We start from the raw sequence: 13,711 nt of genomic DNA on the forward strand, positions 1-13,711 counted from the left end.
AGAGAGGAGCATCACACAATAAATCGTAAGGTTGCAGAAAATGGACTGAACTGCAAGTTCAGGAGTATTTTCATTTTTAGGCTCTGAAATTTTCTGTGCTTGCTTCTGATAAACCTGTGTGTTCTGAAACTCTTTTGACTTTTATTAATTTCCAATTTTTTTTAATTGTTTTTTTAAATCAAAAATATGTTTAAGAAGATTCTGCTTTTCCACAGAGGTTGAAAGAATTTGGTGAATTTCAGGCAGGCACTTGTTCAAATAAAGTTTTTCTTCTGAAATATAAGTCACTGGAGTTTAAAAAGTTGGTGTAGAAATCAGACAACTTTTCTTTGCTGTCTTTTTTTCTCCATAGATGTTCCTTCACATGCAGCATCAGAGGACCATGCATTTTCAAACCCTTACCTAGAAAACTATTAATTCTCATCACATGTCTAAGAGCATTCTAAGCAGAATTCTAAGTATCACAGCAGTATCATTAAAGACATAGACCATACTTGAGCACATTTCTTACCTTTTATTCGAACAGAACCAGCATTATGGAGGGCATCATCTTTGATTTCCTTCACTATAACCTTTACAGTTGAGATAACATCTGGCCAGACTCCATCAATGACTCTAACTCTTATGTTGTATGTTCCCGGCGGGGTTCCTTCTTTAATAGTCAGCAAACCTGAGTTATCATTAAGGATAAAGTACCTGTAATAAGAGTTAAGCCAAGGAACAAGCTATGAGAAGTTCAAAACCTAAGTACTAATTATCATCACTGATGGTTTTTCTGAGCCACTTTTTATTTGTCAAAGAAAGCAGATGTGTTCCCTCACGAAGGGACAGAGCAGAACAGAACTTTTTTACATTGTCTCCTATTGGCTTCTAATGACTATCCACCAGTGTATCATGAAGGTTTCTTCCTGCTGCTATGCTGTACTAACTGTGTAGGAAGACTAAAGCTGCAATAGCCATAACTTTGGAAACAGTGCAAACTCCTTGTGTAGATACATTCACTGAAAGTGACACCTCTGTCAAAACCCCTGAGTGGCACATGTGCATCTAAGCCCCAGACACAGTCCAGACACTCCCAAGTCTGTACATCTAGCATAAATAAGGTCTTAAAACAAGTGATGACATGGAAACTCCAGGAGCTTGGATGGAGGAATTTAGAAGTTACTAGGTATGTTTTCTGTAGCAGCTCACTGATACAGATTGCAAGTATGGCTGTGAACAGGAATTTAGAATTCTGATCCATGAGGCAATGGGCAGCATGCTGCTTCAGCATGCAGTGTTATTTACTGCAGCGTCACACTCAGAAGGGCTTTTGGAGATCTACACACAGAAGTGTCTAACCAACAAAATGCTTTTGTACTCTTGTTCTCAAAAAAAAAGTCAGTGTAAATGCTTGCTATGATTTTGTGTGTGCTCAATTTTCCCAAAAAATTTACTCAACTCCCATTTTTCTCTCCAAATACCTTGACGTTTTCCCTTCAAATTGGTAGATTTTTCGATCCCAGTCATCAGCATCAGGAGCACTGACCTGGCCCAGTACTGTCGTGGGGAGAATACCTAGAACAACACAGCACACAAGTGACACAGTCAGACCTCTCACATGTACACAAACATGTCCTGGTCTAAGCACATGTGTCATAAGCCTAAGACTTCTACAAAAATAGTTGTGGTAGCTCTCGAGAGATGTACGCCAGTTTGCAAATACCACATGGTGCCCTGCTTACCACATGTTTGCTGCACGACTACATAGATTTACTTCTGTGGGTGACTGCAATAAAAAGCAGTAGGAAGGAAAAAAGAAAAGCCACCTCCGAGAATTTTCATTATTTTATATGCATTATCCAACCAGCTTACAAAGTGGTTTAGACAGGGATTGGTGTTTGACAGGATAAATAACCAAAATGCAGACTGGGTTACAAAGGACAAAAAACAATAGCAATTACAGAAAGATAGAAATTACAGCAAGATAGAGAGGACATCCAAAATACGGTGGCCAGGCTTATTTTGAGTAAATGGTGAGACTTGGGGTGAGATGGAAAGCAGCATTGTATGCTGCTGGTTTTGCATCGTCTCAGCAAAACTGACAAATTAGTATTTTCTGAATTTATAAAACTTACTTCTGGAGGAAAGGTCCATAGTTATCTGAAGTCATGAACTTACTGAGTAAGGAATCAAGGATACACAAAGAGGATAAATACGGGACTTCACCGTGTGACAAGAAACAGCACAAACCCCAACAACCAAGGAACTGAAAGCAAGGAGAGAAAACTGTACCTCTCTGGCAACGGTGGTGACATTCACTGGATATTTTTCAGGAGACAGTATACAGGATGCCCTGGTGTTTGATTCCCACGGGATATTAATGTAACACACAATGTGATAGAAGCCTTTTGATTTTGTCTCTCCTTTATATTTTAATTAATCAAAGATCTGAGATCTTGAATCGTCCCTCACAGAAATTAACCGCTGTACCAATGATTTTAAAGAAACAACTAAAATGGAATTCAGACTTAATGAAAATGTTTGGTATTTAAGCTACAGGGAGAGTTTCTCAGCAAATAGAAACAGATTTGGTTTCAATTTAACAATAAGCTGAACTTGAATAGTCATGCAACAGGCAGTACAACGTTTCAGTACAAATAAATGTGAACAGCATCTACTCAGAAGTAGTTCCTAGTGTGCCACAACAGACAATCTATTTAATGTGCTAGCAAACCATAGGACACAGAGCAGAGTAGAAGCGGAAGGAATGCCCTGAGCCAACACGGATGCAAGCATCCCAAAATATTGTCACCTGTGTGGTTTATTTACCTGATGGGCTTATTATGGGGGGCACCAAATCACAGGAATGCTGCTGCCTGATTGCCAAAGCAAGAAGGGAAAGATGGCATCTCTCACACTGCCTGCAGCCAGCATTCACAGAAAATTCCTCCATGACAGCATTTTTCAGCTGAAGACTTAGATGAATGTTTCAGCAGTTTGCATATGAGTTAATTTAAAGTGTATTCACTAAAATTCAATTCAGTCTGAAGAAGAAAAAAGGTTTCAGGAGGAGAAAGAGGGTTCTCAGCATTCATCATTTCTCTCATAATTTCTCAGCAACATTATGAACTTTGGTAATTTTTTCTCCCCTGATATGTTAATGTTGCTGAAAAACTGTATCTGAAACCAACAGATCATTACTCAAGTTTGACAGAAAGGTGCCAAGAAAAGCAGCCAGTTATGCTCATTTTTCAAGGTTGGCTCACTTTTTTCCACAAATCAGGTGACCCAGAGTCCTGTGCCCCACATACCTACTGATCTCTGTTGGGGTTTAAGCAAACTTCAGTAGCAGCTCTACTGACAGCTCATGTGGAAGAGGACAGAGTCCTCCTGTAAAACTTAAAGCTGCCTCTTTTGACCTTATGCCACCCTTGGAAGCAAACATGAAGGAGTGATTTACCATCATAGCTGTAAATGAGACATTCCATGTAGCCAGCAGAATGCGGATGGTCATTTTGGTCCCCAATATTCACAGTCAGTGTGTTGGTGGAGCTCATGGGTGGGATCCCGCTGTCTGTGATCAGGATGGGCAGGTAGAACGCCTTGTGCACCTCCCTGTCAAAGGTATGCAGTGCGGTGAGCATGGCACTTCCGTTGTGGAAGTCCTGCAAGCTGAAGCTGGTCAGGCCATCGGAATCACTGAGAAGGCGAAAGGAGAAAGGGGCTCCGTTCACTGCAGTGTCTCGGTCCTTGGCAAACAGCAGTGTGGATGTCTCATTCATTTGGACAACCTGTGGAGAATCTGTGTTTTCCCAGACCACTGGGTTATAATGTGCCTCAAACTCTGGCCCATTGTCATTTACATCCTGCAGAGTCACTAAAACAGTGGCACTGCCCGTCAGAGGGGGCTGTCCCATATCAGTGGCAATCACAATGAGTTTGTACTGAGCCACTGTCTCATGATCCAGCAAACCTGCAACCATCAGCCACCCATCACTAGCTAAAGAGAACTGGCCACCTGGATCAGACTTGTTTTGCAGGTGGAAAGAAAACCTCCCATTCAGGCCAGAATCCAAGTCAACTGCAGAAACCTGAATAACTTTGGTGCCAATTGGTACATCTTCTGCAAGTGAAGCCACTTCATAGAACTGGGGATAGAAGACAGGAGCATGATCATTTGAGTCCTCCACATAGATCACACAGTGAGCGATGCTGAAGAAATCCATGTCCTCTGCTTTCACAGTCAAATTGAACACCCTCTCATGAGGCTTCTCAAAGTCAATCCGTTTGCGTAGCCGGATAAACCCGCAGTTGTTGACTTCATCTGTCTCTATGGAGAACTTGTGATCATTGTCCCCATCAACGATGCTGAACGACACCATGGCATTTTCTCCCTCATCTCTGTCCACAGTAGACACCACCACCACCTCAGTGTTAATACTTGCATTCTCTGAGACAAATGCTGTGTAAATCCTTTGCTGGAAGACTGGAGCATGATCGTTTACATCAGTCACCAAAATAGTGGCGGTGCCTGTCCCAGTGAGCCCTCCTCCATCTTTGGCCTCAACCACCACTAGGTATTTGTCTTCCTTCTCACGGTCCAGGGACCCCAGCACCGTAGAGATGGTGCCACTAACTGAATCAATTGAGAACAAGTTCAAATTAATTTCGTTTTTGACATTCTGAATGATACTGTATGTAAGGACAGCATTTATACCAGTCTTGGGGTCATCGAGGTCCACTGCTGTCATTTCCATGATAGGAGTGTCAGCTGGAGAGTCCTCAGGGATGTGGCCCGTGAAGCAGTCATCTGAGACACAGAGGAAAAGGGGTGAGTTGTCGTTCACGTCCCTCACTTCTATGATCACATCTGCAAAGCCAGTCAGGCCCTCTCCGCCTTCATCTGTCGCAAGAACGAGAAAGCGCCAAGTGGATCGCTTCTCCCGGTCCAACCTTTTGTGTGCGCTGATCTCACCCGTGTTCTCATTGATGCTGAACTCGCTGCTGGCTCCCTGTCCGTGCAGGGAATAGCTAATGGCATTTTGATCTGCTGCTTGGTCAGGATCCGTTGCAGAAACCTGGAACAAGTCACGGCAAGCGTTTATGTTAAACAATAGGGGAAATCACAGTTCTCTCATTGATGGCAGCCTGCTACAGTGCAGGCTAAATGAATAGTGTGCATTTTAACAGCAAGCATCTATTGGTTTGAGTCATTCAAGTGCTCTTTTAATATCTTTTAATATGCTCTTTTAATAATCATGAACAGCCTAGAGAAAAAAAGAGGACATTTCGACAGACTAATACATTCTGATTCCCAGTGTATTTTGGGAAGGGAAAAAACTGTAGGAAGAATCAAGTGAAAATAATAACAGTTCCGCTGAGCAAATGTTTCTTGTGAAATTCTTTGGAGCTGGAATATAAAGGCAAGCAGAGGCTGATTCTCTCTGAGGGAATAGACTGCTGTGAAAACAGGCCATACATCCAAGTTGATGATCAGCACAAGCCAGAGAGAACTCCCAGCTCCTGATTTGCATCCAGGGATTGTTTGGGAGATTGCTAGTTGGGCCTACCGAGAAGTGTTCTAACAACAGAACAATGAAGATGATTGAGCTGGAGTCAAAGAACAGTACCTGGTAATGTTTATTTGGTAGCATAATTTTAACCATTACATTAATGAGGTACACATGCCAACCATTCTGTGTTTATACAGTTATTCAAAATGTGCCAAATCTTCTTTGTAAAGGAAAGGTATCACATTTTTCAATACTTAGAATCACATAATTTTAGAATCAGTTTGGAAAAGACCCTTAAAATCAAAACTAACCATTATTTATGTTGGTCAAGAGAGCAAGTCCACCACACAAAATTACCAGGCTTACTTTATTCTGTTCTTTACAGAAAGTTGCTAGCTAAGTCCTAATACCAGGCCTCACCCCCACCCTAAATAAACCATCTGTTTGGATTTGTGTGAATGAATGTGACTGAGCTGAGCACAAAGCCAGGTTTTGCCCTGCTTTGTGGAAACTGCTTTACCTTTAGGACAAGTACGGGCAGATCTGTGAGCTCCTCCAAGACACTGCCCTGGTATTCATTCTGAGTGAAGACTGGTGCTTCATCATTCTTATTGACAACATTGATGATGATAAGAGTGTGGTTTTCCCATTTTCCATCAGAAGCTACAAGCCGGAGCTCATAATGTTGTTCTTGTTCATAATCCAGAGGGTGAGCAATGAAGACAGTTCCAATCTCAGGTTCCACATCAAAAACCCCTTTCACATTTCCTGAAGTGATCTGATACCTTAGTTTGGCATTTGCACCTACAAGAGAACGAAACAATTGCCCCCTTTGTTCACTCTATGAACGCTCAATCCTGCTATGCACAATGGACATGTATCCAAGAGAAACCTTATTTGCCCAGACTGCTGTGATGTGTGTGTGAGAGAGAAAACATAAAAACATACACAGAATGATCTGTGTATGTAATTTTAAGGTTTTGTTTGTGGTAGATGGGAGGCTAGGTTTGCAATTATATTTGCAAGTATAATTTACAGACAGAGACAAGCACTTGTTGATTGATAATGGAGAAAACGTGTGCCTCTCAATTATTGTGCATTCATTTGCCAATAATAAAAAAGTAACATACTGTGAAAATGCAAGAAGCTATTTTTACTCCATGGTCCCTGAGTCTCTCATTTCAAATGCCAGTATTCCTTAACTTTTTTAAAACCACAGGGTGGTGCTAAAATATAACAGAAGTCATCTATTTTGACCAAGAATTAATCTTAGAACATTCCACCTGTGCAACAGCAGTTGTTTGATTGCTGCAAGACTTTTAAGAACAACAACAAAACTTTTAGGAACGACAACAAATAGTTTAGTGCTTCCTGTTTACTTATTTGGAAAGGTAAAAAAATACATTGCAATGCAGTATACAAAGTCATTTCCTAAATTAAACAGGCAAACTGCTAGGAGCAAAAAGAACATTCAGCTTTTTAAGTTGTGAGTCGGCTGTCCGTGAGAAGACTACAGCAATATGAGTGGCTAGAAAGTGAAAAGGCTGTGCTCAGCATTAGTGCTTGGAAGTACTTGGCTGCCTTTGCAGCAGGAGTTTGAGCATCAGTTGCTAGCAGCTTTTGTCAAATTCTCCCAAGTGCAGCAGCTGGTTTCAAATGGTCTCTTTTCACCTCCCTCATGGGCACTAAGAGGCACAGGCATTGCAGCACTGCCACAAAAAGGAACAGCCAGCTCCCACCTGCTCCCAGCAACATGTCCCTCTAGTTCTCATTTTCGCTCTGTCACCAGCTTGTCTTTTAAAAAACAGATTTGTTTCTCTTGAGCAAGTTGAGCTGGACCGGCTCACAAAAGTAACCAAAATGCAAAGACAGGGACTGACTAGTGATACATACTGTTGGACTGGCTCTGCCCATCTGGTCTCTCCAGGATGTAGGGACAGCTTCACACTATCAGAGCTGGTGTCAGTGTGAGCACAGTGGAAGGACTGATTTTCCCCTTCTCCCTGACTTCGTTTCGGGCCATGTCATCCCACATTTTCCACTGTTTGTCATATTTGTCCACAAGCATATTTAATGCACTAACTCACCAAAAAGCACACATTTGATTTTCTTACAATAGTGGTAAATAGAACTGACTTGGAGGGAGATCTTGAAAGCACAGGAGTCAGCAAAAAGCAAATGTGCTCCGCAAAGAGTGTAAAGTTACAGCAGTGCTGTGATTCCAGGTGATTTCATTCTAGCCCAAAGACATTGCCAGCTAACTTAACCTTTGCACTACAAACCCGAGCACCTAATTCCAGAAAACACTCACATGCGCCCAGAACTTCTCTCCCCACTTTTACAAATGTTTGAAATGTGGAGCTGTCTCCTGAACGCAGAGAACTGTGTGTCCATGTAGAAAGAACCCTACACACAAACACGCATTGAAAGGACTTAAAAAGACATGCAGGGTCCACTCACCCTCATCTTTGTCATCTGCTGTTGCTGTCACAACAGGACTTCCAACATCCCTGTCCTCATCTATGCTGACCTCGTACACTGACTGAGGAAAGGCCGGAGTATTGTCATTCACATCACTGACAAAAACCCGCACATAGGCTGTGTCTGAGGAGGAGATGCAAGAGGAACACACAGAGTAGAAATGGCAGAGGTGGAATACCTTGTATTATTCCAAACATTTCACATACGTGCCAAGCCAATGAAAGTTAAAAAGCCCAATGTAGAATTCTTTCGTATTTTTACCTGTGTTGGGCTGCCCATGAACACCAGGTCTAGCAGATTCTGATAAGTCCTGAGACTGAACTTCAATCAAGTAAGAGGATCTTTTCTCTCTGTCAAAAGATGCCTGGGTGGAAATAATTCCTGTCTCAGGTTCAATGGAGAAGAACTGATAATCCTCATTAGCATCTTTTAATATTAAGTACTGAACCTAAAAAGGAAATAGTTGAAAGAGGTTACACTTTCAATTTTCATTTGTATGTCCAAGTGCTGTAACCTCCCCCTTCCTCAAAAGCCTCCTGGTTCTGTCTGCAAAGTAGCAACACTCTGAGGAAAGACAGATCATCTGAACATAATTTTTCTAAGTCTTTTGTTCATTTTGATATAAATAGTGCAGAATTCTCAAACAGAAGAACATCTGTACCAGAGGTTTCAGATATCAAGGTACCAGATATCAAGGCCCACCAACCCCAGTATCTAATCTCCAACAGTGGCCAGTAGGAGCAGTTAAGAAAGATCATGAATAACAGAAGGAGAGAGAATGTATGGACTGGAATTTTCCCCGGTTTCTCCTCAGCTTCTAGTAATCCACTGTGCTTCTGATCGCAAAAAAAAAAAGGAAAAAAAAAAAAAAAAGCTAATCATTTTGGTCCTGTTCAACAAGACTACATAAATGAAAACCTCCACTGATGGAAGCTATTTACATTTTTCCCTTTAATAAAGGTCATTCTCTGAAAAAAACACCATTTCCGTCCCCACCTCCAAGTCAGGTTCAGAGCAGCACCAGACTGTTCTACCACACAGGTTGCTCTTCAGTAGCTGCAAAATGACTGCTTCAGAACAGCAGATCTCCACGAGCTAGAGTCTCTTCACAGAAGAGCTAGTAGGATTTTTAGGCTCAGGAAAATGCAAAGGAAATGAGCAATTCCCTTCAGAATTCTGCTTTTTCCTAGGGTTGGGTCATTGTTACTACGATGGTCAAATATTGGTTTGACCAATGATGGTATTTAATAGACCATGTTTAAATGGTTGTTAATTTAAACTGAAAATAATCACTGATGGTCAATTTAAAAATGAGCTAAAGAGGCAAGAGTTTGGAAACATGTCCTGCAGCCACATCCACTTGTCTTGTCATGGGAGTAACCCGGAGAATCATCCAGCAGTGCTTTGTCATGGTTGCTGGATCAGGATCATCTGCCATGCGGCAAGACCCTGAGATCACAAACAGCATCTTCTCTGCCTGCATCGTGTGTTATGCACACCAGCCATGAAATAGACAAATACTTGACAAGTGCTGTAAGAAGTGCTGGTAGCTCATTAGCCTGCCATCTGCTGACTGCACATTCTCACTAATTACAATGCTACAACTTGAGTATTGTGAGGAAAAGAACTGGATTAAGGTCAAACCTCTCCATGTAGACCAGAATCCAAGTCCATAGCTACCACCTGAACCACGGATGTGCCAACGTCAGCTCCTTCTGGCACAGACACCTCGTAGTTAGAAGACATGAAGAATGGAACATTATCATTGACATCTGAAAAAGGAAGTGGTGAAGATTGTGGTGAGAAAATATTTGAAGACTTTTTTGTTTACTGTGGTTTTGTTCTTTTCCTCCCACAGTTGTATTTTGCTTGGAATTTGCTTGGAAACAATTTTATGTTGTTTATAGTAATAAGCAATCCTGTTTTGGGTTTTCCCATTCTCATGGTAGCAGTCAGGAGGCATTTTATAGACCCTGGGCAGTTTCTGGGAGACAGTGTCCTTATCCCAGCTGAGATACTGGCTAATGATTTGACCAGAAATACACTAAGTCCATGAATACCAGGACCAGGAGGGCTTTCATCACAGCTCAGTTACTGAAAAAGGATTTTTTCTTGTGAGCAGAATGAAGTTTCTGCCAAATTCTGGTACCAATAACTGCACTACAGGAAAAACCTTTTCAGACAGGGTCCACAACTTACAATGAGGCTGAGACCCTGCTCTACAACCTGAAGGGGTTTTGCCTTGGTGGATTATGAGAGACAGGACAATGCTGTGATAAAGTGAAGCAAGAAAGTTTGATTCCCTCTCAAATTACTACCCCATTCTCATTTCCATGGTGGTGAGCAAGACAAATGTTTTTTGCTGGAGACTTCACTTATTCATATTTTCATTTGAATGTCTGCCTAACAAAAATGACTCCACTAATCCTGCAAAAAGCAGGGATTAATATCAGATTTATAGTTTTATGTGGATCTACAGGAACAGAGTCTTATGAAAAGATCCTACTATAGGAGGTTTGGATCAAATTTTTGAAAATTGCACCTATCATAAGGACCCTTGCAATTTCATTTCTACAGTTTTAATCTCAGTGTAAAATGGAAAATTCTGAATGTAACAAAAACCCCTAAACATATATCCAACACGAACACAGCATATCTGGGCTGTTTCTCTTTCTATTGCACAGACTATTTCCAGTAATACTTATCTCCTTTCAATAGCTTGGGAACAAGTACAAGATTTCTCCTCCTTTTGAAGGAAGATCTTTCTAATTACCTTTACAGAACCAGGAACTAGTGCTGCCTAAACATTCAGACAGCAAATTTTTGCATTATCACATCTCCACATTTGAGAATTAGGAATTGTCCCAAACAGACTTTTTTAATGACTGCTGAACTTTTTACAGTATATAAATGTACAAAACATTCTGAGGTGGCTTGGCATTTCATGGATGTTACCTTAATTTGCAGCATTATACTAAAAATCACAAGAATATTGTTCTGAACAGCAGCAAAGCTTACCTGTTATATTCACACAAACAGTGGCAAAGGAAGCTAAAGGAGTCATTGCTACGTTTTGTGCCCGGACTGTCAGGGTGAAAAACTTAGTTGTCTCAAAGTCAAGTGGTTCAGCGACTAGAAGAGAAGCAGATCCATCAGCTCTGTTTGGCTTCAGATAGAAACGAACTGGCATGTTAGTCTCTGGAACTTGACCCTCCTCCAGATTATACGTAACCCTGGGATCACCAAGAGGGGATGTGGCTTTGATGGTCTGAAGAAGAAAAGAGCCACCACATACATTCATGAAGCAAGTGTTGCGTTGCAAGTGTTACGTGTTGAGTTTGATGGCAGAAACATACATACATGTATGTTCTCCAAGAACATACATGCCTGTATGACTTGGGTAACAGACAAAACAGAAACATTTACAGAGCTGAATTTTATTTTAAAATTTCTAGGTTTGATGCAGGTGTTAATCAACAGGAAATTTATCTGCCTATACACATGCCAAGCCAGAACTCCTGCACAGCTAAAGGAAATCCCTCTTCTCTCCTCCTTCCAAAGCAAAACCGATCTATAAGGGGACCATTTCTCCACTGAGTTGTACATTTTACCCAGCAAGTTACAGAAAAAAACCGCAAACCCTAAATTGTTTCCAAGTGCTTGAATATTTCATGCAGGAGGAAGAAGACAGGAATTATGTGGCAATATGTAGAAGGCACTGTCCTTAAAGACTAAGTCTCTATGGGTTAAAATGTAATTAGTTTGAGTTAGAAGAGTCTGAAGCAAGCTATGTCACTCCATGCTCTCATGCTAAAGTGAGAAAAGCTTTAAGAAAAACACAAGCAGATAACACAGCCCACTGAGGATGGAGGAGTGAGGACCTGGCTCTTGGAGGGAACACTCAAGGATTTCCTTATCTGGCAGTGCACAAGTCTTGCTCCTGTGGAAGCACACCTTGAGGGCCATTAGTGTAAGAATTCACTGGGAAAACTGCTGCCAGCTGAAATGCCAGCCTATTCTGTGACAGGTACACCTGACAAACTTTAATGAGTACACAGCAGTGAGGACTCATAAGGGAACAGTGCAACGCAGTAAGGTTGCAGCACGGGAATCCACGTACTTCTGACTTAGAGCATAAAAGAGGAAGAAGTGGAAATGAAGAGAGAGGAAAGTAATCACGCCTTTAACATACCACAATCTTGGTGTCACGAATAGTGTTTTCGGGGATGGTTACCCAGTATGTGCTCTGCTCCCACCGGGGTGGCTGGCTCAGTGCACTGGTGACAGTCACCGTCAGCTCCACGGTGCTGCTTCTGTTCCCGCCATCTGTCGCTACAATATAGCGGCTAATGCGCATTGTCTGTGAAACAAAGACAGAGGATAATTGAAAACCATTTTGTACAAACCGAGAGATTGCAATTAACCCTCTGCAGTGGATTTGAGGGCTTGGAGTTTCACATTACCTGGGGCAGTGGGATATTCACATACACCCAGCCTGTGCTGGGGTTGATCTGGAAGTATTCCAGCTGATGCTCTAACATTGAGTATGTGACAGCAGCATTCACACCCTGGTCACTGTCGTGAGCTGCAACTCGGAGGAAACTCATCCCCACCGGAGTGTCTTCACTAAGGAAGTCTTTGAAAAGACAAAGATATTGTCAGCAGGGCTGCACTGGTTTAGCAAGGCTGTATTTGTAAAGAAATAGCCCTGTAAAACATCATTGTTCCCTTCACGAGAGGTTAAACATTTCTGTACTGAGGCAGGTTATAAAGTATTGTCACCAACAGTGTCTATAGCCCTCTTTTAGCTTCCCCTTCCCTCTCCCCTGCCACGCTGGGTTGTTAAGTGAGCTGCTGGTGATGCAGATTTACTGACACTGTTGCTGCCAGCACTTGTGCCTCTCCACGGCTGCACTGGCTATCCCCACAGCGGCTCGCATGCCCACTGCTTCGGATCACAGCCCAACCTGCTGGGCTCAGCTGATGATAAAAGCAGGCTGGCATCAAAGGGAATTCTGTGTGAGTTGAATTAACCTTGAATATGAATGGTGCCGGCAGCACTGCCAGTGGGAGGCACTAGGTAATTGCAAAGCACAGAGACTCAGGTCACAGTGAAGATGCCTCCAGCCCCCAAGTGTTTTGGAGAAGCTGCCCAGGGCAAGGGCAATGATCATTTTATATATGTCCCTTTCCTTAGGTTTCACTCCCTGTCTCCAGAAATCCACCTGTGTCAGAGGTTGTGTCTTTCTGCCCATAGTTCTAGAGAGACCAATCCTCCTTTGAACCTGCTTGGATAATCATCATCTGAAAATCTGGTGGCAAAGTCACGCATTTGAAGAGCCCGCTGCACAGAAGAGTACTTAATTTTGTCTTCCTAAAGCCTGATTTCTGGAAGGCACACCAACAAAATGATGGGAGATCATGAGCAATCATTTCCTGCTCTCCTCCACTCTGTGAGGCACGGTTTTATATTAAGCTAGCGCATCCCTGCCAGCTGTTTTTCTTCTTCACTCATCTTTACATTACACTGATTTTTGGTCCAGCTCTTCCCTCTATCCTCAGCCATTCAGTCCCAATTCCTCCTTCAAGCAGCTATGTGTGCTTGCCTGATTTGTGGTTTTGAGCTGCTTCCTTGTACTAAGACTCCATCAGCTCAGTGTACTAAAACTGGCAGTGGGAAGGTTGTTGCAGTTGGGTTTAGGCAACCCAGTCAGTCTGTAAATTCATGTCTTGTT

At 42.2% G+C, this 13,711-nt stretch overlaps 1 protein-coding gene across 1 annotated transcript in view; it reads right to left on the reverse strand.

Moving 5' to 3' along the window:
* LOC136301544 (neural-cadherin-like) overlaps nt 1-13,711 on the reverse strand; it is a 56,089-nt gene that overhangs the window by 14,959 nt on the left and 27,419 nt on the right. Inside the window, exons 11-20 of the mRNA XM_066204649.1 lie at nt 12,440-12,612; nt 12,169-12,336; nt 10,995-11,244; nt 9,621-9,748; nt 8,238-8,424; nt 7,956-8,099; nt 6,016-6,299; nt 3,443-5,060; nt 1,464-1,557; nt 512-696 (exon numbers count right to left, since the gene is read on the reverse strand). Of these exons, the coding sequence (XP_066060746.1) occupies nt 512-696; nt 1,464-1,557; nt 3,443-5,060; nt 6,016-6,299; nt 7,956-8,099; nt 8,238-8,424; nt 9,621-9,748; nt 10,995-11,244; nt 12,169-12,336; nt 12,440-12,612 (3,231 nt within the window). The remainder of the gene's footprint in view (nt 1-511; nt 697-1,463; nt 1,558-3,442; nt 5,061-6,015; nt 6,300-7,955; nt 8,100-8,237; nt 8,425-9,620; nt 9,749-10,994; nt 11,245-12,168; nt 12,337-12,439; nt 12,613-13,711) is intronic.

Source organism: Chamaea fasciata, unplaced genomic scaffold (genome assembly GCF_029207755.1).
Source record: "Chamaea fasciata isolate MVZ Bird 193981 ecotype frontalis unplaced genomic scaffold, bChaFas1.0.hap1 SCAF_1, whole genome shotgun sequence".
Lineage (NCBI taxonomy): Eukaryota > Metazoa > Chordata > Aves > Passeriformes > Sylviidae > Chamaea > Chamaea fasciata.